Raw genomic sequence first — 27,697 nt, 5'->3', positions numbered from 1 at the left:
TAAATGTGGCCATAGTCTTTTGTCCATTTCCCCTCTCTTCTTTAACCGCTGATTTGTCTGAGTAAAGCAAAGGATACAGTCATGAGTGGACAGCCTCGGCTGGTTTAAAATATATATACTGTATATCCTGCTGTACGAGACAGCATCAAATATTGACGTCCTCCTCTCACTCTTCTTGTATTATGCGCATGCAGGTCTTTCATGAGCACCAAAGGGAGTAAAGGGTGGTTTAGGCTCTCAAGCTTGTCCCCGGATGGTGGGTTTAGAAAAACGATTTAATCTGTCTGCAGAATGTACCTTGAAGGATGTGAAATGCTGTTCTCTGTCTCTTCTCTCCTTTTTTATGCTGCTCTTTTTCTCTTTCTTTTAATCTCACCATTTCACTCTCTCTCTCGCCAGATTGTATCAGGATAGACTGTAACCTCAGTAAGTGGTTTCTTATTGATTATTGATTATTTACTGTGATTTAAGAAAATACCTTTTAGAACTGTGCCCATAATCTTGCCTCATGCACCCCTGCAGTGTGACACCAAAATCATATTTTATTTATTCTGCCCTAGATATATCTTTGAGTCGTAATGCTGGTCAGCTCACAAGCTATCTTCCTCATATTAAGGAGAAGGAAAATGTGATATACCTCCATTTGTCCCATTTGGTGCTGTGTAATTGTACAGTGATGAAATGTAACAACATTTGAAGGATACAAATATGTTCCTAAAATAGGCCTATAATTAATTTTGCCTCGAACTTAATCGAATGAATTGTATAATTCAGTTTCACCTGAATAAGTTGTTCGAAAGAACAGCAGTTTACAATTTCTCTTTGTCTTTGCAGTAAGGGCACGGTCATAACAACGTTTAATTCAACCTATGTGGGCGGATCCTGCCGATGTTTTTCAATGGTTACAGAGCGTTTTTTTGGGCGGAAATCCACAAATGACAACAAAGTCAAACCATTCTGTTCCCATTGAAATGCATCAGAATCCGCCCTCAGGTAGAATTAAACTGTTAAACTTCGTTGTGCCCTAATAGCAGTTTCTGCTTATGAGTTGTTGTTTTTTGTTGTATATTATACTGTTGTGCATACGATATATAATGACATGCCTAAAGTAGGGCCAGTTGAAAGTGGTTAACGGAACTGTAGGTTTTTAGTTTGTATTGTTTCCCAACTAGGCGCGACCTCATCACTTTCCCAAAACAACCAATGAAACTCTGGGTCCCAATTTGAAACAAAATGAGAGACATTATTTTGAAGTTGACTCACGTTCCTGAATAAAGACGAATACCAGGGAAAACATAAGACTATCAATACTGAAACTGCATGTGCCTAATTCTATAAGTGAATTTGATTAATATTTACTCATCTGTCGTTCTCGACCAATTACTAGATTTCTTTTTTTATTATTATTATTATTATTATTTAGAATAGCCAATTATGTTTTACCCCCTTGTTCTACCCAATTTAATTGTTATCGTTATGCCAATGAATTCCTCCCCGTACACATTTCTGTGTTGTCACTGTTAGTTGTATCCTACTAACTCACCTGCCAGTGAGGAGCCCCCACCGGGAGGACGTAGGGCCGTCGTCCTACACCTCCCGGCCATCACTCCCCTGCTGACAGGTGCCGCCCCCGCCCGTAGGAGTACCTCCCTGCATCACCCTCCCTGCTCGTCCTCCCTCCCCCGAACATGGGCCAATTGTGTTCACAAAGTGTACACCAGGGGTCTTCAACAGGGGGTCCGGGACCCCTATTGGTTCCTCAGAGTTACTACAGGGGGTCCTCCAAATCTTCAAATACTTTTTATTTTTAACCCTAGTGTCCATATTCTGAGAACTGTAGCCAAAAATAGCAGATCTACAAGCTGCGAGGCATTGCGAGCTTGTAGATTGGCTATTTTCGGCAAAGAGGTTTGGTGTAGAGGGGAAAAAGAGCAGACCAAGTACAGAGTAAAAGGTCAATTTTATTAAGTATTGACGGTCAAGTGGTTAAATATCTGAAAACACAAATTGACATGAATCCAAAATACACTGATGATTGTGCTGTCAAACGATGAAACTATATGAAATCTATGAAAAGGTTGTGGGGGTCCCTGCTTCATCTCTCTCTCAACTAAGGGTCCTTGGCCTGAAAACGATGAAGACCCCTGGTGTAGACGTTCAACAAACCCGGATGCACCACGTTGGATTCGATCCTACGGCCTCCGTTGGTGGTGGACAGGGACTTTACCACTGTGCCACCCGAGCACCATTTATTACTGGGTTTCTAATCTAACATGTAGTTACATTTATATGGCGCCTCGGGTGTAAAACTAATCCCAGATTAATTATATCCGTGATCATTTCATCACTAATTAATTTAGACCCGAAGCTAGAATGAAAACCTACAGTAGTCATGGTCCCCAGAGACATCATTGAGAGCCACTGCTTTGTCAACACTCGGGATGATTTTCCTTTCATACGGTGCATCCATCATCATCACCAGAGTTTCTGTTCGATCCTTTTAAATTGCATTTTTTGATCTGAGAAGATGATAACTGTTGTTATCCGTTGGCTTTCATTTGTCCAGATTTTACGCTATAGTTCTTCTCAAGTAGTTCAGGATACATGAATGTGTGGAATACACATCAGGATGGATGCTGCGCTGAAAGGCTAACCAAATGAAAACAGGATTTAGTTTGTATCTGTGGAGTATGTAGATTTTACTGTATTTTTTATTGCACACAGCTCAGTGGACTTGTGCTTTGGAAAGTAAGAGAATCAAATGATGGTGTTGAAGAAATTATATATATATTAAAAAAGGGAATTAAAAAGGCATTGATGAAAAGAGAGGTTTGATTTAAAAGATCTGAGGGCCCTATTTAGACGGTGGAGGCGTATCGGGTGTGTCCACGCCAATTTCACTAGTTAGACGGCACGTTATCTGGCCGTTGAGCTCGGCGCATGGTGTTAAGGCTTTGTACCTCTGAATTAGTCATGAGTGTGGTTTGATCATTACATTAATTAAACCAGTTGGAGAGTCCCTTTAAGAGATGGTGTGCGATGACAGATAATCGTAAATTGACACACCCATAATATATTTACATATCAACTTCAAAATCGCTCACTCATTATCAGTTATGTTCTACTTTAATTAAACAACCAATTAATGCATGGTGACAAAGATGCCTATGCCTATTGATAGGTGTTAACTGGTGTCTATTAAGCAGAGACAGATAAAGAAAGCCATTTTGCTCTTACGGGATGAGCGGTATTTAAAGATATTTAATGCATAAAATGTATCTACCGTTAGTGCTTATTGAGATTGGCAGATTTCACCCATTTTTTTCCCCCTCTCACTCACGTCACTTTGTCCTGCTAACTCAGCAACGAAATAAAAAGAAAATAATCTAACATAATAATAAAACAATGCACGGGAGGCAAGCAGTGATCACCCCATGATGTGCACTGCAATGTAGTTTCAAATGCACTACATTGCAGGCGCTTTTTTGAGAGTAAAAAAAAAGAAAGAAAGGAGACCCATTAGTCAGGGACCCACAAGCCCAAAAGCTCGAGGAATAGGGGTGATACCTGTGATGTCTTGCCGTACTTTTTATTTCTGTTTTATCTATTAGTTTGGTCATTAAGGTCCACAGAATGACAGGCCTGCTCTGCCGGAAAATCGCCAAAAAAAGTTATGGCCATTTGTATTCACTGTCCCATCGACTTCACTATACAGGAAAAGAAAAATATTAACGCTTTCAATGCCACCTTTTCACCACTAGAGGGCGCCCAGTGGCCATAGAAAACACCCATCCACAAGCGCTGTAACAGCACAAGCCCTGCGCAGCCATTACAAGCCTGAACACTTTCCTTTGTGTCATCAACAGGGACAGGATGAAGTTAGCTTGAAGTTAGCAATTGGCTACCAAGCATTTTAGAAGCCCTATTTTCGGCGATTTAGCCATGATTAAATCTTGCACACCTCATGGATATGCATGGAACAGAGAAAATGAGCTCTAAAGATCCTGGATTGCATTGGAGTGGATGGTAAATATCGGCGGCGCGACGCTCTCGCGGGCCGTGTAAACAGATGACGGCCGGCGGCCGTCATCTTAAAAAAATTAAAAGCCGAACTAGTTCGGGATAGGCACCCAGGACGGTCCAAATCATCCCGAACTAGTTCGGGATAGGCACTAAAGCAGTTAAAAAAAGAAAATAAATGTGCTTTAAGTAGCATGTGAGGGGTCAAACTAGGGGTTCTTCATGATTCTGCATGCATTTGTTTTGCATGAAAAACATTCCTAGGGCAAAATATCAGCCCACCAAAAGTGAAGATTTTTTGATGACTCATCACTTTTTAAAATTTTGGGGGGCCATATTTTAGCCCAAGGAATGTTTTTCATGCGAATACAAATGCTTGCAATGGATTCAGAATCATGAAGAACCTCTAGTTAGACCTCTCACATGCTACTTAAAGCACATTTATTTTTTGTTGCGACCGTCAGGGAGCAGTTTACTATGAAAACCTCCACCGGCCGTCCGTCCGTCCGTCCGTCCGTCCGTCCGTCCGTCCGTCCGTCCGTCCGTCACACGTCACACGTGACCATCAACAAACGTCACACCTTTGTTGATGTTTAAATCGAAGAGTCTTGGTCAAATACTTCTGTTGGTTTCTGCACTGATCATTTATACAATTCAGCTGTGTTTGCTCGTGTCATCATGATGAGGTCATAAATCAGCCATGCCCAAATATAGATTTTACGGGTTTACATGCTTACTCAGTTATTCGTTATGTGAAAGTCCTATGACGTCTATGATATCTGACATCATCATACATACATTCCCTTTTATGCCCATAAATGGAGATCCCCTCTGTAGAACCAGCCACTGACATCACTGTAATGTCAGGGGAACCAAATCCCTTTTATGCCCATATATGGAGATCCCTGTGATGCCAGGGGAACCAAATCCCTTTTATGCCCATATATGGAGATATGGAGATCCCCGTGTTGCCAGGGTAACCAAATCCATTTTATGCCCATATATGGAGATCCCTGTGATGCCAGGGGAACCAAATCCCTTTTACGCCCATATATGGAGATCCCTTATGTCATCAATATTAAGCCCATATCTGTGAATATCTTTGGGTACCAGATGTCTCCATATATGGTTAAATGGTCCGATATACATCACTGGCCAGAAGACCAAGAAATGGTGCAACCTCGCCCTTTGCCTTTCTCCCTTAGGCATCTTACTGGTAGGTAGTTTAATGAGGAATGCAGTATGGTGGTAGGTAGGTAGTTATGGCCTTTGATGTAAGATTTTCACTTTCTAGGATAACTATATTTGCTATTCCCAGATGATGCCCTTTTAGGGTACCCCTCATGCCCATATATGGAGATCCCCAGGCTTTACTAATTAACATAAGTTTTATGCCCATATATGGAGATCATTGTCCCAATGTCATCAGATATATGGGCATAAATGGACACAGGCAAACTAGATGGGCTGTATGGATATCCAGATGTGTGATGTAAGTGTTTTATTCCAAATGTGGCACCCCACAGACATATTTCCAGAAACAAAATCCCTTTCATGCCCATATATGGAGATTTCTGATGTCATCAATCCCAGGCCCTGTAAAAAACATGGTTGCTATGGTAAACAGTTGGTTGCTAGGGTAAACAGTTGGTTGCTAGGGTAAGAAAACATGGTTGCTATGGTAAACAATTGGTTGCTAGGGTAAACAGTTGGTTGCTAGGGTAAAAAAAACATGGTTGCTGTGGTAAAAAGTTGGTTGCTAGGGTAAACAGTTGGTTGCTAAGGTAAAAAACATGGTTGCTATGGTAAACAGTTGGTTAGTAGGGTAAACCTTCAATGATTTTGACATCTTGTTACTAATCTGTCGGTAGATAATGCCGGTCTTATATAAGGGTCATTTGTGTACGGTGTGATGTCATACTGATGTCAGCAGTGTGACAGGAGATAAGCGACCAACGGTCGCTTATCTCCCGATTAGGGAGTCTTACTGGTTGCGACCGTCAGGGAGCAGTTTACTATGAAAACCTCCACCGGCCGTCCGTCCGTCCGTCCGTCCGTCACACGTCACACCTTTGTTTGTGTACGGTGTGATGTCATATATCTTCAGTATGACATCACACCACATGTGTACACAAACCTTTGTGTACGTTGCTGTGGCAACAGTCTGTTGTTGCTGGTCTGTTAGTGTACGTTAGCAACCACCTTAGCAACCATGGTTTTACCCTAGCAACCAACTGTTTACCCTAGCAACCAACTGTTTACCATAGCAACCATGTTTTTTTACCCTAGCAACCAACTGGGCATAAAAGGGATTCTGTTAGGGATCTCCATATATGGGCATAAAAGGGATTCTGTTAGGGATCTCCATATATGGGCATAAAAGGGATTCTGTTAGGGATCTCCATATATGGGCATAAAAGGGATTCTGTTAGGGATCTCCATATATGGGCATAAAAGGGATTCTGTTAGCTGTTAGTGATCTCCATATATGGGCATAAAAGGGATTCTGTTAGGGATCTCCATATATGGGCATGAAAGGGATTATGTTAGGGATCTCCATATATGGGCATAAAAGGGATTGTGAGAGGTGGAGGTTGTGATATTTGTGGAGATAAGCGACCAACGGTCGCTTATCTCCCGATTAGGGAGTCTTACTGGTATTATTTTCCTGTATAGTGAAGTCGATGGGACAGTGAATATACAAATGGCCATAACTTTTTTTCGCGATGTTTCCGGCAGAGCAGGCCACTCATTCTGTGGACCTTAATGACCAAACTAATAGATAAAACAGAAGTAAAAAGTACGGCAGAACATCACTGGTCCTCTCCCATTATCAGGGACTGGGTCCCTGACTACATGTGACATGTGTGATCTTGGCAGGTTGCCCCAGAAAATGTGCCGATCTCAACAGGCACTGACGGTGTCTGTATCCCTTTCTGCTCCCTCCCTCTTTCCTCACTGCTCGTCTCCATGCCATGAAAATGGGCACTTTAATTCCCAATGCAATGTATTGATCATCTGGGCCAGATTATTAATAATGTTTTGAATCTCAAGGCGGAGTCCCTCGTCTTCTGTCACCATGTTGAACATGAATGTTGTCGTGTTGAATTCAAATGGATTTAGATTTAAATGGAACAGGTGTCATCTCCAAATTTGGGCATTGTTTCAGCATGCTGCTGTAACCATGGTGGCGACACTGTTTAGTATCAGTGATGTCAGACTCAGCATGCAGACAGATAGCAGACATCATCTCCAAATTTGGGCATTGTTTCAGCATGCGGCTGTAACCATGGTGGCGACACTGTTTAGTATCAGTGATGTCAGCATGCTCATCTCCAAATTTGGGCATTGTTTCAGCAAACGGATGTTACCGTGGTGGATGTCAGCATGCTCATCTCCAAATATGGGCGTTGTTTCAGCAAGCAGCTGTTACCATGGCGACACTATGTAGTTGGCTATCAGTAATGTCAGCATGCAGACAGACGGTCAGACGGCGGACGCACAGACATTCGGTAAATTAATGGTCAGATGTCTTCCTCCTGTAGCCTAATATCCTCTCATGTCCAAGATATATTTGTGTTATCTTCACATATCAATTTAATAATCATATGCTCACTTTCAGTTAGATTGGTTTTAAACCACAAGTTATTAAAGCATGATGGATGGCTGCGTGCTCCGTGCGTCAGGAGAGACATATTTGATGGTGACCTGTTAATGCATTGAGCTTCTTAGCACAAATCTCAAACTCAGCGCAAGATTGCAGTGCGCCCTGATTTCACCAGACCCATGAGGCCGATTCTAAATCCTGTTTTCTGGAAGTTTTCTGGAAAACGTAAAATATTTATTAAAAAATTACAAAAGAAATATGTTGCTACTGTATGTACTGGACAGAACAACAGCTACCTCAAAAGGGGTTCCGGATTAAAAGGTATTGTTACGTATACGTTGTATAGGGGTTCCCGGTCTAAATGGGTTAAGACCAACCATGGGCGCTAAATAGGCGCAAGATATTTTGGTATTCAGATAACGGTGTAAGAATGACCAAATGCTTTGGCTGTAAAATAGCAATGACAGTTGTGCTACGGCCAGCACTGCTTTGTGCTGGGTGGAAGATAGGGCCCAGAGAGGTGAATCAGACTTGCATTTTTCTTGGAGATTGTTCCAGATAATGTGGTGCATAAAAACTGAATGCTGCGTCTCCATGTTTAGTTCTGATTCCAGGGACAGAAAGCAGACCTGTCCCAGGCAACCTGAGAGGTGTGGATGGTTTATGAATTATGATGATCGGCCCTAAACCATTCAATGCTTTATAAACCAAACGGTAGTATTGTGAAATTCAGTTATTTGACAGACGGACAGCCAGTGAAAGATCTAAGAAATAGAGTGAGGTACAGATGTGTCATTTCAAAACTTCACATGTCCAGCCATTGGCAAGACAGTAGATTTCCAGTGGATTGGCAGAACATTGAGCTTGTAGATCAGCTAACTTTGCTATTTTTATGACCTTCACTGACTTTGAAGTTTAAATCTGCCTATGAAGGTGGATTCTGCTTTTCAATGGGAATGGAGTGGTTTCTTGCCATTTGCGGGTTTCTGAAAAAATACGCTCCATTCTCCATAAAGATTAGAATGGCAAAACAGGGAAAGAATCCTGTGGAAAAAATGCATTTGCACGAAATTTCGAGGAAAAGAGCAGTGAAGCATGAAAACTTGAAACGTAGGTTGGATTGAGCTTAGTAAGGACTCGAGCAGCAGAGTTTCGAAACGTTAGTCCTCTGATCAGCCTAATTCGTCCAGTCTACTGAAGATGAATGCAGTTTTTAATCCTCGATATGTTCTTATGGTGATAGGCTGTAATTGTGTCAATGTGGCTCTTAAATGTCAAGTCTGAGTCCTTTACTACACCGATTTCTGGCTTGGGTTGTGGATTGTATGTGTACTTGCACACCAAACACTATAACTATATATTTAAAGAAAATATATTGTTTGAAATGATTCTAGCTCAAGTGAATAGAGGTAGAGACCACACTACAACTGTGTGGATGGTCCTTACTCTACTCACTGCAAGAAAATACGTGTGAAGTGTGAAAGCAGTGATTGTTGGCTGGTAGAGTCAATAGACCACAACGTCTTTGAAAGCCCCTGTCATCCAAGGCGCCCTGGGTCCTGTGAATGACAAGCCGTTTCCAAGAAGCTGTGGTGTATTGATTGTATTCATAAATTAATATTTGGGGCTTAGTTATTTTCAAGTCCCCCAAAAGGACAGAGTTAATGATGCTTTGTTAATTGTAATAGCAACGTACAGCATGGATATTGATCAAAACCTCCCAAAAGAAGAAGTGTGAGGCTGCAACTATCAGTTACTTTTTTTAGTTTTTTGTATACGGTATATAGGCTACATGTAGTAGCCTATATATACTTACTGTATATGATTACAATATATATAATTATAACAAATCCATAAACAAAAACATTCAAATAGAATGTTTATAATGAACTACATAACATATTATTACCTTTTTACTTTGTTGTACAACACTGTTGCGCATCTGTAAGATCACAATAGGATAGTAATTTCTGAAAGAATCCATGAAAATACACAATGTTTTATGCCACGACTCCCCAGTTTTTGCCAAGTTAACTCAATAGTGTATATATGAAGGGAGGCCCAAGCCTCATTTGCGGTGAGGCCCTTCTAAAAGTATGAGTTAATATGTTAAAATGAAAGAGTCCTGCACAAACAAACACACCCATTTGTATGTTAAATTCTTTTGAGAAGTGACTTAAGTGGCAAGACACTTTTATAATATGACTGCCACAGCAGGACTTGATGACAATTCTGATTGCAGAAATTGTGTGGCTCCCGTGTAGATCTGTCATCTTTGATGGCAGTCATCCATGTATCTGTGACGTATGACTCCACATTTCGCCAAGGTTTCAGTGATTACTTCCAATATAAACCTTAAGTTAAATATTTGAAAAAGTGTAAAATGTGAACTGTCTACTGGCAGTGTTCATACACCGCTTGGCACTGATTGGTCCGGCGGTTTGTGAAATTTGCTCCGCACAGGCAGACACACACACACACACACACACACACACACACACACACACACACACACACACACACACACACACACACACACACACACACACACACACACACACACACACTTTTTAAGTTTCTAGTCTTTGCCTCTACCACTCGCTGTCCCTACCAGCAGATGGCATTGCAACATCATTATGCCATAGCTGCAGCACAGGGTGGGACCCAAGAGGAGTAGTGTTTATGAAAGGGACTTGTCAGGAACAACAAGGCATTGATCCATAGACATTCTGACTTCTGGCTCTGGGGGAAATGTTATCTTACTCATTCATTTAATTTAGTTGATATTGATTACTCAGGTGCATGTTGAGGAATAGGCTCTCATTTAATGGTACATCGTTCCAGTGTTGAAATCTGCAGTAAGTTGGGTGTCTTTGTGACTTCCACCTAATATTCCTGAGCTATATTCTATAGCTGACCTAATTTAAATTAATTTGCATCAATTTAATATGCAGGCATAGGGAGGGAAACTTAACACATTTCAAAGGAAGTCGGTGCAAATCTTTCAGTGCCATGTGCCAAGACTGGACGGGAAATTCTGTTTAGGGCATTGAAAATTCAAGGATGCAGCATCTTGCAGCCATAACTACCTTTTCTGATGAGTTTATACAACGCGTTAGTGTGTTTAATCGGCCTTCATTTGGGATGGAATGAGAGATACAGACCATCTGGCGCATCTGCCAAGGAGCTGCCCATTGCAATGATCGGCTCAATAACAAAAGGGCAACGTGGGGGCTTGCGATTTACACGAACAAATATTACAGCCGCACGTGTCCTTGAGTCAAGAATGATTCATCTGTGGAATTGTATACTGAGTGCATTGTTATTTTCCAATTTAAAATGAGGCATTTGTTTTACAAAATAGCATAATTAACATGCTTTGATTAACACGCCCCAGCTCCGGTTCAAAGTCTCAGCTCACTCATTATGCTGAGCTGTATAACATCGCCTTGCCTTTGAAGTGTTTCTCGTTAAATATATTATGTGAAATACATTACATTTTTATAGATCAAACTGGACCCTTTAACTCATTGAATGCCCTTTTCAAGATGGCCGCCAAGTACCAGGATGCCACGCCCATGCACCATATATGCACCATATGTGTAGTACTTTTTAACAGCTTTCAAACAAAAAAATCCGCTTGGAAATCCGTTCAGGCATTCATGAGATAGAAGCCTTCAAAGTCAGACAAAACAAACACTGCCACCTTCCTAAATTTCTAGTGCACGGATCAATTTTTAGTGCACGGATCGTGCACGCCCATGCCCATATATGCACCATATGTGTAGTACTTTTTAACAGCTTTCAAACAAAAAAATCCGCTTGGAAATCCATTCAGGCATTCATGAGATACAAGCCTTCAAAGTCAGACAAAACAGCCATTTTTGACATTTTGAAAGATGTGTTTGTTATGGGGCTAAACATGCAATTTCGCAATTGCGATCATGCCTAATACATTTGAGGCATTTTTAGAAATTTTTTTATAAAAAAAAATTTGGAAAAAAAAAGAAAAAACTTTTTTTTTTTTTTTTTTTTCTTTTTTTTTTTCAAAATGGCTTCCAACTCGGGAAACTCGGGCTGTGGCAGCCTGGGAGTACTGTAATAACTCGTGAAACTCGTGCCTTGGCAGTCAATGAGTTAATGTAGCTGCCTCTGGTAAGGAAATGTCACTTAATGCGCCCCTATACTATATGCATACTATATGCATGAGACAGCATGATTTTCAAAGTCGTCAGACACCCTGTATAGTTGTCAACTCTCTTGAAATAGCGTGTCTTAGTTGTCAAGCCGCATGAGTGATCGGCGCCACGGGATCACACAATACAAGATTTCATCAGGATGCGATATGCAGTATGGCAACACAGAAGTGCAACATTCTGTTTGTTGTCTTTATTGTATATTCTAATGTATTGTCATCCTTATATTCTTGCATGCTTGTTTTACTTGGTGAGAGCAACTGCGATGTATAATTTCCCGCTTTTTGTTCCTTTGTTTTATTTTTACACAAATATATATGCTAATATATTTATACAATGATTGTTATGATTGCTGTTATTTGAATGATGATTACAGCTCTATTAGTTCAATTCATTTGTCCCTTTTCATTTGCATTATTAAGGCCATGTGGGTCGAGGATAATGATTTATGTTGCATTTAGCTAATGAACTAAGTCAACCCAACCTACAGTAGTGTGCAATGTGGAAGGGAGTCAAGGGACTCCTCGGTCGCTGATCAGTTAAATTATTATTCAAAAAGCGTATTCATGACGAACATTATGTAGGCTACTACCATACTGTATGTGCCAATTTAAGATATTATCCCCTCACAGAATCTGGCAATCGCTGCAGTTTGATCTCAGGAGAAACGCTCCCAAATATTTACACATGGGCAATTGTCGGGCACAGGGTTCATGCACGATCATGGTCCATGATGGTGCTGGTTCCAGACAGTTTTATAGACTATCACTGCAATATCAACTAGGTATGGGACGATATGAACATTTCATATCACGATTATTGTGACAAAAGAAATTGCGATTTATGATATCATCGCGATAATCAAAATCTATTATCCTGGGGCGGAACATTTGCCCAAAAAAGTCTATAAGCGACGCGTTGTGCGCTTGTAGATCGGCTATTTTTGGGCAAAGACATTTGATAGAGAGTGAAAAAAAGACTATCAAGTGCGTATATTATAAGTACCTTTTACCAATTATAGAGGGTTTAAGTGGTACCGGATATGCAGCTCGGCAAATAAAACGTGAATTGATCCCAGTGCATGATGGAGGACGATATCACGACGAATTAAACCTCCACGATACGATTATCGTAAGTGTTTTTTATCACGATAAACGATAATTTCGCGTATCGTCCCATCCCTAATATCAACATTGCTATGAATATTTACGACACCTGAATCAATAAAGGTCTATCTATAAATCTATCAGACAGACAGACAGACAGACAGACAGACAGACAGTTTGAAACTTGTTTATACAATCAAACAATCAATCAACCTATCCTGTGCTCTCATTGGCTGTAGCGCATCTCTGCTCTCAGTGCTACTAACTGCATGATTTACAGTCACTGACGGGTACAGTAATCAATCCTGCCAGATATTTGGAACCCCAATCTGCCTCAGATTGCGGGCTTTGTCAGCGAGCACCAGAAATGTTGGTGACTGGATACTATGCGTTAACATCTTGCAGTGGGAACTCCTGCATAAGTCAAGATGTATTTTTTACAGGACATGACACGCACAGGAAAAATCTGCATACTTCACAAGATGGCAGACAAAGATGGGCACAAATTATGCAAAGTTATGTGCCGATAAGGGGTACTTAAAATAGCTAGGCTACTAATCTGTCATCCGTACTGTCTCTCTGCTCTGTCTGGCAGTGGCACTGCACTCCATGTTCATCATTGACAATGACAAAAGATTTCTGTTACTTGAATCAGCGAGAAAACTTTTAACTTCAATGTTTTCTGTCCATAGAATAGAATAATTTTGATGTTGTGACTGTAGAATGTCTAATCAGCATTCACAATCACATGACGGTCCTGAATTTACAGTAGGAACAAAACGTGCAAAACGATTCCCTTTCTCTTTATCTGATTGTATAACAAGTATCTTTGTCTTTTTATCAGTTAACTGGTGGAAATTCATTGGATCACATGCATCCAATCAGTTGTTTTATACTGAATGTTTTTGTTTGATAGTACCAACAGCGATTGAATAACAAGGGCCAATTTAGACCCAACAGGCTGACCTAGTTTTAATTATTTAATGTAACAAAATCTGTGCCCAGATCAAACAATACCGCCAAAGACAGCTGGTTTGTGTCATCACTTACTCTTAAAAAGGACCTACCTCAGTAAGGTTTATGGCTTTATGCCATTAGCTCATAGAACTGGTAGTGTCCTTTATTGGGATTCATCCATTGTGCAGTTAGTTGACTGTGTACAATACATTAACAATTTTGCTGCGATTTTAAACATAGCTGTAGTAAGCAGCTGCCAAATTGTCCTTACCTTTTAACGTGGGCACGTGCACGCAGAGTGCAAGATCTGTGCGCGACTCATGTAGTAGACCGGTAGACAAGATGACAGCTTTCGAATAAAAAATAATCCATTGGAATAGACACATCCGTTGCCAGGCTGTTACCCCTGCTGTATCCGCCGGTGTTACATAAGAAAACATTGGAAACGGCCAGTTGTGCGCTATGGTAACATGTGGACACGTTCGCGCACATGGCAGACGATATTTGCGCGGATCATATGCCAGGCGGACACAATAATCAAACAGCTATCAAATAAAAAAAATGCTTTACGTTTACAATGTAAACAGATGGGACGGAAGCTACGATTGGGCCTTGGACAGGATACGGAAACCTAGATCTGGTCAGAACTGGAAATACGGCAGGATACAGTTAGGAGGCGGGAACGACGGGCATCGCAGCGTGGTACAGCGGGAAATCAACGGTTTCGACGGGGATCACGGGAAATGAGTTAACGTAACTTCTAAGTAAATTTACTTTGTACTGTACTTAAAGGAGTAGTTCACCCCCAAAATGACTTTTTTTCTATTGATTACTCAGGCCATGGAGAGTAGAGTTCAATAATATTTTTTGGTTTTTGTCACATTCCTAAGACAAAATTTTGATTCGAGTAAATTTACCCCCATTGATTCCGGATGGTGACCCGTTTCGAAACGGGTCACCATCCGGAATCAATGGGGGTAAATTTATTGTTGTCACATTTTAGTCTTAGGAATGTGACAAAAACCAAAAAATATTAATGAACTCTACTCTCCATGGCCTGAGTAATCAATAGAAAAAAAGTCATTTTGGGGGTGAACTACTCCTTTAAGTACAATTTTGAGGTATCTGTACTTTACTTGAGTATTTCCAATTTCCAATACTTTTACTTCTACTCCACTATCTCTCGTATCCAAATATTGTACTTTTAATCCACTACAGGTCCAGGCGCATACCACTTAGGCATTGCCACATAGGCATTGATGCCTGCCGGCGTCGCCGGTTCGATTCCCAATCCAGACGACCTTTGTCGCATGTCACTCCCCATCTCTCCCCCCATTTCCTGTCAGTCTACTGTCCTATCAATAAAGCCATAAAAGCCCCAAAAACTAATCTTTAAAACATACCGGTACATAAACCACTGGCTATTTGAAAATAGACATTCTACAAGCTCACAATGCGTCACATCGCAACGTGCTGTGGGCTTGTAGATGTGCTATTGTCAAACAATGTGTACTTTTACTTTTGATACTTTAAGTACATTTTGATTCAAACACTTTCATACTTTTACTCAAGTACATTCTGAATTCCAGACTTTTACTTTTAACAAAGTATTTCTACATTGCAGTATTGATACTTTTACTTAAGTAAAACATTTGAGTACAACTGTATACAACTGATTTTGTCTAGAAAAAGGAGGTTGTTGATTGGTTGTTGATTGGATTACTGAAACGTAAAATGTTCTACTTTGGAAGTGGTGTGTTAATAACAGTTTTAAAAGAGAAAGGTTCCAAATTGTAGAGAGGCATTAGCAATTACTGATTTTTCAAAAGGTGTCTGGAAGCTGTTCCTGGCTTAGAATTTAATGTTTTTGTGATTACTATGTCTCCCACTCAGCTTCCTGTTCAAATAAAGACCATATAATGAACTGCCCACCATCAAAACAATGTTCTACCTCTGCATGAGGATTTAGCTGGTAAACAGACAGTTTTTTGGACCCGGCCACCTGTAAAAATGCACATCAGATGAGGACATGAAGAACCTGCGTTAGAGCCAATTTCACTGCCTTTATTGTTTATTATTGTTTTCAGCCGCATCCACTTGTCCTTTCGGTGTCCCTTGAAATTCTCCTGCACCCCAAGCTCAATTAGACAGACAAACCCCTAAAGGCCCAGCTGGCTTAGGCATGGCCAATTAGCTTCCCAAGCGATGTCAGAACTCCTTTGAACTGCAGCGTCGGCCTGTTGCATAGGCACTGATTGTGTCTGATGGTGCTGGCTGCAGTGGCAAGCTTTTGCACTGTGACCTATTTTATAGGCAAATCTTAAGACCAGTAGAGTATAAAACGGGCAAAGGAGTACCATAGCGGAATAATTTATAGCGAAAAGAACAACACAAGACTTTTTTTCAATCTGTCTGGATCCTCAAGCACCACTAATGCCCTTGGGTTGAGTAAACAGTGAACAGAATCAAACCTTGTAGAGTACAAATCTAAGCCAAGGCACCGTGCAGATTTGTATTTATTCTTTTGTTCTCTGTAAGAATATACTGTACTGTACCAGTGTTTTTTGCTATTGGGACATTTTACTGTCAAATCAATCTTTAAAAGAGATTTTCATAGATAGATCACCACAGATATTTTGTTGTTCATATCTCAATGGAAATAAACATGGCTCTTCATGACATCATGTGTAGCGATGGGATGATATGAAAATCACAATTGTATTGTTGTGGCAAAAGGAATTTGCAGCTCAAAAAATGCAAATTCCTCCTAGTGTATGACAATTTTGTGATTTATCACCGCAATACGATTGTTGTGAGCGTTTTTTTATCACGACAAATGATAGCAATTATCATCCCATGCCTAACCATGTGTAGCTTAATTTTCTTCACCCCACTGGTATTGATATCTGAGTGTTTTCAAAAAGCGAGACTTGCAGTGGACTGACTTGTTCATTCATGCCTGTGTTCATGTGATGACACAGAATATAATATATTATATTGTAGGACTAGTAGGAGGTGCTTCTCTATTGAGAGGATGAATCTATGGCTGCAACTATCCCTTATTTTCTTATAATGCAATAAAATATAGTTTTTGAATGATCGAAAAGCACATGTTTTTTTTTTCATATGTATTTGTTTTTAGATTATTTATACAACGGTGTCACATGAAAATTGTGGAAATATCCGATCTACACAAACTCACAACGCGTTGCAGCGCGAAGTGTTGAGAGCTTATAGATCGGCTATTCTCTCTATTTTTGAAAATCCTTTTGTCTATTGATTATATTGTATAATCAATCAACGCGATTAGTTCAATTAACTGTTGCACCCCTTAGAATTGAATCCACAAATAACTGATTTGTAGTCACTGGGGAATGTCCTTACTGTGCCTCCCAGGCAAGGGACCAGAGATGCTCCTGGTTGGACAGAAGCTGAACGACAATGAGTGGCACACGGTGAAGGTGGTGCGCCGCGGGAAGAATTTGCAGCTGTCTGTGGACAATGTGACCGTGGAAGGTAAGTGGAAAGCACCGTAAGTAACAGCCTTGGCAAGGAAATGACATTTCGAAATGGCTTCAGATTTAGCGGAGAGCCTTTTATCCCATTCAGGCTTAGAATTATTGAGTGCTTTAACCAGTGAAAAATAGCAGATATACAAGCTCACAGCGCGGCACCGAGTGCCGCACTGCTATTTTTGAAAAAGTCGTGAAAATGTGTGCAAATCTTTGAATATTATGTCTTTTCAAAGCGAATGTTTGTAACTCAAATTTGGCTTCTGGGGGGTCCCTGGAACTAGATATTTTGAGATGCGGGTCGGTGGCCAAATACATATCATTTTGGGGGTCCTTCACATGAAGAAGATTGAGAACCACTGACATAGTAGTCTCTCAAGAACAGACTAACTGAGCTCCATTTAAGTGAAAAGGACGTTTTCTTTGACGATGGCTGGCCAGATTGCTGACAGGTTTTTCAAAAAATCTTAGAAGGATTCAAAAGACACTTATAGAATCGTGTAAAAATTCTAATTTTCACGATTTAAAAAAAATCGCAGATCTACAAGCTCGCAGCGCTGCACTCGGTGCCGCGCTGTGAGCTTGTACTGTATATCTGCTATTTTTCAATAGTTAAAGCATAAAATAATGATACACAATAATGTGTACCCGTTCTAAATGGGATTTATTGTCCAAACAAAACAGGCCAGCATAAATCCCCACACCACGGGCTCCTCCTGGCACTCTTCCTCAGACCTAAAAAAAAAAGAAAAAAAGCAATCCCACGAATAACGCCGTTCTCCTTTTGTGGCGAGAGTCCAAATGTTTTATTTTTTTTAGCCGGCGTTGGCTCATGTGCCATGCTAGTGTGGCATCATTTCAGTGTGTTGTCACGCTACATGCTGAGTCATTAGAGTTTGAGTCACAGAGATAAAGTCCTGTATATGTGCAAATACCCAAGGTAAAAAGATTCTCTACATCTCCTGGCCAAGGCTCGACTCTCCTGACTCTGAGGTTGAAGGGGGAGCAATGGAGCATTAGCCAAGATATACAGCAAATGGTCCTTATCCAAAGCACTTTACAATGCAACGCGAGGCATTGTGAGCATGTAGATCGGCTATGCTCAAAATTTCTGCCAATTTGGCCAATGTTTAATTTGTCATTTTAGAGGTACTAAAAAGTCCTTAAATTGTCACTTTAGAAATGTGCAGATAGTCTCTATACACTATAACTTTATGTTGGTTTGTTTACTGTTGAGTGAGAAAACAATGTTGCACATTAAGTTAATCATCTGGGGACCCCCCCAAAATAATTTGGTTGAGAACCACTGCTCTAGCAGACAATGACGTGTGTAATTTGCAGTTTAACATGTATTCATGCACACCTAGGTTTTATGACCGGCGCCCACACGCGACTGGAGTTCAACAGCATTGAGACGGGCATCATGACAGAGAGGAGGTTCATCTCTGTGGTGCCTTCCAATTTCATTGGCCACCTGCAAGCCCTCACCTTCAACGGGGTGCCATATCTGGACCAGTGCAAGAACGGAGACATCTCGTACTGCGAGCTGAACGCCCGCTTCGGCATGAGGAGCATCGTGGCCGATCCTGTGAGCTTCATCACCCAGGCTAGCTACCTCGCCTTCTCCACCTTGCAGGCCTACGCCTCCATGCACCTGTTCTTCCAGTTTAAGACCACCAGTCCAGATGGCCTCATACTTTACAACTCTGGAGATGGCAGCGACTTCATAGTGGTGGAGCTGGTTAAAGGGTGAGTTTTATTGAGAGGGAGGGCTTGGAAGTGGGTAGAATTTTTAAACCAATTTGAACTTCAAGGTTTTTTTTTTTTTTTTTTTTGCATAAAGATAATATACAGTATGGGCTCAAAGTGATACAACAATGATGAAATAATAATGAATAGCAAATGAATAATTAATTTGCACATATCCAAGAGATAGAGATGTCTCTCTCTCTCTCTCTCTCTCTCTCTCTCTCTCTCTCTCTCTCTCTCTGTCTGTCTGTCTGTCTGTCTGTCTGTCTGTCTGTCTGTCTGTCTGTCTGTCTGTGTCTCTCTCTCTCTCTCTCTCTCTCTCTCTCTCTCTCTCTCTCTCTCTCTCTCTCTCTCTCTCTCTCTCTCGCTCTCTCTAAACAATTACAAAACAAATGATGTACCAAAAGAAAAATCATTGTTGCAAGCAAAGTAAAACTAAATTGATTGCTGAATCAATATGTCAACCAAATGCCAAACTTTGTGTCCGATCAGTTTGGATAAACCCTTTAGCTGTGTTTATTGTAGGATATTCCCTCAAATCTACAGAAACTACAGGACCTGGAATGGTAATAAGTAAGAGTAGCAAGGCAGTGGAACTGGGCCAAGTAAAGCACTGCACTGCACTGTTCTGTCATAACAACATGTCCTTATGCATGCAGAGAAGCCACTAAAGATTCCTCTGGGCCCTATAACAACATGGCACAATGGATCACCAATATGTATTAAAGAATCAAATCTAGTATAGGGTTGATTCTAAAAATGCCTTCTATATCCTAACAGTTTTCTGAAAACACATAATGTTGCTACGGTATATACTTACTGTATACAGCAACATCTACAATGACACATGCTGTCCCTGATTGAAGGGGTAATTAGCAGTGTTAATTTTGACATCACTTTCTTTATTGTCAGCTTTTAGTCATCTGAAATGTTTTAGTCGACTAAATGCCATGGGATTTTAGTAGACTAAATCTGCAGTTAATTTTGACTTGATGGTGTCATAATGCCTGATTTTACACTTGGTTGCATGCTCACAACACGTCGCAGAGCACAGTGCAACATCCGAGCGCAACCAAGCATAAAATGACTTGTCTTAGTTCTATTGGATCTCTTCTCCACTAGTCCCTCCATAACATTTTAGTCTAGTTTGTGTTTGTTGATGAAATTGTCAGTATATTTAGTCATAGTTTTAGTCGACAAAATCAACACAGCTTGTTGGACAGAGATTAGTATCTCTGCCATATATTAAAAAAGAATAAACATGTCACAAATGTTTTGTTTATGCTGAATAAATAGTTGATATGAAGCAACAGTTAGTGCCAGGCATAGTGTTTCATTATTAGTCTTTCTACCACTCAAACCTATTTGTTCACTATTAACTCTCCCCACGCTTTGAACGATAACGCTCGCCCCATTTTTTACAGAACCTCGATGCCAATACGGCGCTCGTTCGGTTCGTTCGTCTGATGACTGTAAGCTGATGAGGGGTCGCGCGGCCGTTTACTGTAAACACATTTTCCGCTGTGATGGTGTAAAAAATCCATTATGCGTTAGATCAACGGAGAACAATTCACTTCCTTGTTGATTTCCTCTGGCCCGGAGGCTCTGTAGCCAGTGACTGCTCTGAATGTACGGCAACACATAGCAGGACAATTCACATTCATTCTCGCATGACGCCGCCCTCTGCTGCCTGGCAGACCAAAGTGCACTATTGCACAACCAAAAAAAATAAAAAAAAATAAATAAATGTCTGTCTGTCTATCTACTATAACGTCGCAAAGGTAAGCCGCTTTTTGATGGCGCCAGACCCAATAAATAAATAAATAATCTGGCAGTAGGAGAGTTAATGACTTATGACGTGTGCTGCATATTAACTCATTGAGTGCCTATCCCGAATTAGTTCGGGATATATTATCGCATCCCAGAGTGCCTATCCCGAACTAGTTCGGGATATTAAAAAATTTTTTTTTGCATGTTCCACCCCCATACAACCCCATCTAACATACAGGGCAGCCATGTTTGTTTACATAACATGTAAAACATAATGGCGATTATCTCAAGAATGCCTGAACGGATTTCCAATCGGATTTTTTTGTTTGAAAGCTGTGAACAATCCAGGATTGCATTGGATTTTTTAGAGCTCATTCTTCTCTGTTTTTTTCCCATGCATGAGGTGTGCAAGGTTTAATCATGGCTAAGTTGACGAAAATAAGGCTTCTAAAATGCTTGGTAGCCAATAGCTAACTTCAAGCTAACTTCATCCTCTTCCTGTACATGCACAAAGGAAAGTGTTCAGGCAAGTCATGGCTGCAGGGCTTCTGCATATACCAGCATATCTCTATGGGATTTTCTATGGCCACTGGGCGCCCTCTAGTGGTGACTAGGGTGGCACTAAATGAGTTAAGAACAACAAATGTAAAAAAAAAAAAAAAAATCATTGCCCCTAAGCAATTGATCCAATTAACGTGTTTGCAATAAATGTTCTACAAAATATCAACAATGCTGCTAAAAACAGTGCAATGCAATTCATTTGACAAGATAGAACAAAACATATTGGGCAAAGGATTCAGCCAGACCATAGTTCCATTGTTATACATTTAAGTTAAATATTTAGATTGCTTGAAAAGTTAAATATTTATTTAAGTATAAAACATATGTTGGGTAAAATGTGTAATTTTGTGGACTACTAACTGTACTGGCAGTTTTCATTGGAAAATTGGTGCTGATCAGAGATTAGCTACAGACAGACAGACAGAAACACAGACAAATGCACATACGTGCACATGTACACGCACACACACGCGCGTGTGCAGAGAGAGTACTTGTTATATCCACGTTGTTAAAATAACTCCATAAAAACAATAACCAAAAGAACTAAGAATAGGCAAATACAGTGGTAGTAGGGGCCTTATATTTCTTTATTACTTTGTCTGATGACAAAGTAATAAACCGGGCTTCTAGTTCCAAACTGTTTATATTCTCTCCTGATAGCTTTTTTTCTTTTTTTCTTAAATATGTAAAGAGAATACGTGGAATCTTCACCACAATTTTCTTATACTTTTCACAAGACACAATGAAAAAGAGAGTTGCAGTACTTTTTTATTTTGCTGCAATGTGATCACTTGGTTCATGTATTGCGAGTACTGAAACACCTATTATGAGGATTCAGTGTTTGGACTATACAGTAGTGTTGGGAATTATTGGTGGGAACTGTAAAGTGTTATTCCCGCATTGTACTTGTTCTTGTTGCCATCTCTGAGCATACCCAAAAGAATTACAATCAACTGTGTTTGCTTTTGGTTATTGGAATATGATATGAATATTCTTTGTTTACAATTGAAGTATGGTCTCAACTCAAATATTTGTTTTCTGTTTTATATATACCCATATACCATGTCTTTATACTATGACCGTCTCAATGGGAAACCGTGGTCACTGACCCTGTATTTTGTAAAGATTAGCATTAATTTTAAGAATGGTAGTCTCTAAATAATTCTGAATTGTTGTGTTGTTTCATTTAATTTAGACAATTATGGGTATAGTCACTTCTGTTATTCATTTCAATTAGTTTTAACATTGCAATGGAAGTGGCGTTTACTTTATAAGCTCTTTTCTCTGTCGAAAGCATCCCAATCTGCAACGCTCAGCCTAGATGCCAGGTCTGGGCAGGCTCTGTTGTTACATAGAATGTTCTTGCAGAATTCTAGATGCAGTCATTCTGCTGGGGGGGTTTATTGTTCAATTTTTTTGTAATTACTCTTCAGTAAAGGTCCCCAGACTTCAGTGCCATACAATAAAATCTGTTGAATTGAGGATTCAAATATTTTAAGCCAAATTGTTATGGGGGCTTGAATTCAGGAATGTCTTTTCTAAGTGCATAATGGGCTCGCCGTGCCTTTTCTGTAAAAGATGTGATTGCTATGTTAAAGCTCCCTGATGAGCTCATTGTCTGTCCTAGATAAGTATAGCTAGTGCTGTATGCTGTGATTCCATGTTTCCTACTAGTGAAATGGTAATTGTTTCTCTGAGATCTCTCTCACTTCCTCCATCTCGCAGCTCTGTTGCGTAAATAATGAAACAGGCATATCCTTTAGGAAAGTTTTATTTCTTGCGAATAATTTGGTTTCAGAGAGGAAGTGTTTGTTTTTTTTATCCAGAGGAAGCAGGCGTAGAAGACAACAGTTAACCACAAAGTGTTTAATCCACACAGTCACGCTTTCTCTGAGGTTTCAACAACACAATAAGCACTTAGTCAGCAGTAGGGCCCTGCACGACATAGCTTTCAAAACTCCTGCCGACAAGAGGGACAACAGGAGCTGCTCTCATTTTGATTTCTCAAAAAGAAAATCAAAAAAGACGGGGGGAAACAAAAGACAAAACATATACTGTAGATAAAGAGAAGTATTGCACACTTCAGCCAGCAGAAGGTAGAAGGGCTCGTCGGTACTCAACAGGAACAACTTGCATCAGAGAAAATAATAATACCTGGTTACTTAAGCAGAAACTACCCAAATAAAATATACTGGAGAACTCGACTGCTCTGCACAAAAGTCGAAACGTCAGTCCAGTATATCGTTGTTGTCGGGTGGAAACCTTCCTTTCTTTTGTTTTGTTATTATTTTAAAAACGATTTAAAATAGTGAAAATAGATGATCTACATAAAAGCAGACTACACCTCGCATCTGCTATTGACAATGACGATATTTTATTTGGGTGGTCTCTCTTGAAGTGCCCAGGTATTGTTATTTTCTCAAAAGATGAATCATTTTGCTTTTTCACTTTTCATACATGCGGAAACTCAGTTATTATAATGGAAAGAGAAAATGCCTCAAAATTAACACAATTTGGTCATGTCTGTGTGCTAATGTAAGGATACTTTGTGTGTAGAAAGGGCATTGCACAATATAGTACACAAACACACGGTGTAAAATACTGCCGAGTCCTAATTTGTAATCAATCCATACGTTGAAAGGGTTTTGTTGTTGCAGGTACATTCATTATGTCTTCGACCTGGGTAACGGACCGTCACTAATGAAGGGGAACTCTGACAAGCCCCTTAACGACAACCAGTGGCACAATGTGGTGGTCTCACGTGACAACAACAACGTACACATCCTGAAGATCGACTCCCGCACCGTCACCCAACATGCCAACGGAGCCCGCAACCTGGACCTGAAAGGTACCGTAGAATAGTTGTCTGTCTGTCTGTCTGTCTGTCTGTCTGTCTGTCTGTCTGTCTGTCTGTTGATCAACCGACAGGTGACAAATTGTAGAAACAGATCAGAATAAATTAGTGGAGAAACGATTAATGCAGATCGTGCCTCCACACAGGTGGACCGCATGATACTATAATTAATTAATTAACATCCAGTCATGCTCTATATGCCTATGGCATGTGCCTCAACTTCAGTCACAGAGACTGCTAATGGTCCAACAGGAAAAGTGACTAAAGTTGACATCTGTGTTTCGGTCTATGGGAAATACTTCACTAAATGGGGTCGGGAATTGTAGCACCTTTGATGGCTGTGATGCTCGCGCATTAGTGCAATATGTAAGGAAAAACAGAAGAGCAACTCTTCCTTTGGTCAACGCAGGACATGATCAGACATCAGGCAAGAAGAGTCCTTCAACATCTACATACTATAGAGAGGGATACTGTAATACCCTCATTACAAAGACAAATGCACATTTGAGATTTCAGTGGTGCAAAAATCATAGGCACTGGACTACAGAGATGTGTAAAAAAAAAAGTGCCATGGTCCAATGATGAGTCATCCTTCACTGTTATTCCCCTAGAAGTGGGCGCGTGTACACAAAGTGAACAGTATACAGGCCTGAATGCTTGACCCTGACAGTGGCTCTGTTACGCTGTGGGGGAGCCTATTGTCCCCTTATAGGGAAGAGGGCGAGGCACGCTGCAAATCAATACAAAGTTATTCTGAGTGATCACCTTTAGCCTATGACGAAACTCTTCTATCCTGATGGGAGTGGTCCCTTCCAGGAGAACAGTGCCCCCATCCATAGGGCATGAGGTATGCTGTGGCCTTCACAGTCATCAAGGCTCAACCCACAGTTGAACACCAACGTGTTGAAAAAGCCACCGACTCCAAAATGCCAATGCCAAATGAAAGCATCATGTATAATACTTCCAGTAGTGTTCCAGAGACATAGGACAAGACACATTATTTTGTGTTTACATTTAATTTGTCTGAATCTATCAGTCTTTTCTGTCTATACATAGTGTCTATCTATTATTGCATCTATCTACAGTATCTAACTCTATGGATCGATCAATTGATCTCAATCTACTGTATCTATCCACTGTATGTCTGTCAGTCTGTTTGTCTGTGACGCTATTCCACTAGTATACTGTAATTCTGTTCTATAGGGGCAAAACTGTATTTTTTATTTATTTTCTAAAATAATTCCTCTTGGTGATGGAGTCAAAGTGCAGCAGTACTCATACAAGCATGCATTAAAAGGAAGAAGCTACAATGGATACGTCTGTAAATGTGCAAATAATTCTGATCAGTGGTTGAAAAATTACTCACATTTCTTACTTAAGCAAAAGTATCAATAGTGGAATGTAGATATACTCTGTTACAAGTAAAAGTACGAAATAAAACATTTACTTGAGTGAAAGTACAAAAGTATTGGCATCAAAACGTACAACACACTGAATGCCCATGATGAAACAATATTTAATCGCCCAGTGCCCAATCTTTTATTGATTTGATTTTTATTGTGAGCTTGTAGATCGTCTATTTTCAAATGGCTGAAATGTATATAGGGCTGAAGCCGTTAATGTATGTTTTGTAATAATAATCTAAATCTACAAAGTAACTACTGTAGTAACTAAAGTTTTCAAATAATTGTAGTGGAGTAAAAGTACAATATTTGCCTCTGAGATGTAGTGGTGTAGAAGTGAAAGCACTGAAAACTGGAAATACTCAAGTAAAGCACAAATACCTAAAAAATTGTACTTAAGTAAATGTACTTAGTTAATTTACACCACTGATCCTGATGATCACTGCTCCTTCTTGTCCTATGCCAGGGGAGCTGTACGTGGGGGGTGTTGGTAAGGGCATGTACAACAGTCTGCCCAGACTCATCGCGTCCAGAGAGGGATACCAGGGCTGCCTGGCATCTGTTGATATGAACGGGAGGCTCCCAGACCTGCTGGCCGACGCCCTGCACAAGGTGGGGCAGGTGGAGCGCGGCTGCGGAGGTGAGACGGGGGTCCGGCTCTGGGGGGAGGAGAGGGTGTTAGAACAACAATCTATCTGGAAGGGGTGGGACTGGGAGGGTATGCGTTTTCATAATGTGGTTTCTATTAGGGCTGCATGATTATGGCAAAATGTATAATCGTGGTCAGATTTTCCTATTGTCAGGGTCGTTCATCACAGTCTATTTACAGAGCATGATTATTTTACTTTTCTTTTCTTTTTTTTTCTTATATTATTATTTTATTACAGAAGTGAAATGAAATATTCCAGAAAATGGGAATATGTATTTTACCGTTATGGTTAATGATAGAACATTGACATACTTTGTGCGAACCTGCTCATTTGTAAATTATTAAACCAAATTACATCAATTACTTGACTGTTACAACTGTTATTGAACAGAACCCGTTTATTTGCCATTATGCTGTTTTATTTTTAACATATTGGAATTGGAACTCATCTTTTGAAATAAACGTTTTATAAGAAAATGCTGTAGTCAGGGGAAGGGGTACTTGGCTTCAGAAATCAGTATAAGTGGTTACTGCAGCCAGAAGCGTTTGAGAACCACTAGTTTAGTGCACCCATCGCCTGGCCATTTTTCAATTCGCTTCCACCAGCTCTAAAGTGGTATTTCCACTGCTCATATAAATACCTACACTGTGCAGGTACTGTATATATACTTGCAGGTATAACAACCTGCACGGTGCAGGTATGTATCTTTAATCCACTTTGAATGCTGTCGCCTCCTCCTTCCCACTCTGCACCTGCTCCTGTTTCCTGCACCACCTATGTTTCACTCCACCTCTCCTCCTCCTCCAGGCCCCAGCACCACCTGCACAGAGGACTCTTGCCACCACCAGGGAGTGTGTCTTCAGCTGTGGGAGGGCTTCTCCTGTGACTGCACCATGACCACCTATGGAGGTCCATTCTGCAATGACCGTGAGTACACTGCGTTATGTTGTATCCAGTGCAACAGCGGAATTGTTATCTTTTTTTATCTTCATGGTTTTATTTGATGCTCCCGTTGAGTTGACGCTTTGGTTGATCAGTTGGGTAGAGGATTCGTTGGTTTGTTGATCAGCTGATTAAATGGTTGTTTCTGTAGTTGATTGGTTTGTTTGTCGTCTAAAACCACACAATTTAAAACAAAGTATAGAAGAGAAAATATAGTTTCCCTGTGTGTAGACAAGATACTGTCACTCTTTTCCAATCCCTCTGAAGAGAATATAATTCATTTAAAATTATTATTATTATAGGGAAGTGGAGTTTCCACTATCCTCATCTTATTGTCAGTACGAAAGCTGAAAGGAAGACCCAGTATAGC

At 40.3% G+C, this 27,697-nt stretch overlaps 1 protein-coding gene across 1 annotated transcript in view; it reads left to right on the top strand.

Moving 5' to 3' along the window:
* nrxn2a (neurexin 2a) overlaps positions 1-27,697 on the top strand; it is a gene marked incomplete at both ends in the record, with an annotated part of 219,172 nt that overhangs the window by 86,420 nt on the left and 105,055 nt on the right. The window contains 6 exon segments of the mRNA XM_080749320.1: positions 400-426; positions 17,283-17,402; positions 18,766-19,147; positions 24,136-24,326; positions 26,202-26,375; positions 27,193-27,312. Of these exon segments, the coding sequence (XP_080605446.1) occupies positions 400-426; positions 17,283-17,402; positions 18,766-19,147; positions 24,136-24,326; positions 26,202-26,375; positions 27,193-27,312 (1,014 nt within the window).

The sequence above is a fragment of the Nannobrachium achirus genome (assembly GCF_963921795.1).
Source record: "Nannobrachium achirus genome assembly, chromosome: 19".
Taxonomy (NCBI): Eukaryota; Metazoa; Chordata; class Actinopteri; order Myctophiformes; family Myctophidae; genus Nannobrachium; species Nannobrachium achirus.
Note: the sequence above shows the minus strand (reverse complement) of the source record. Positions and strands in the feature narration are given on the sequence as shown.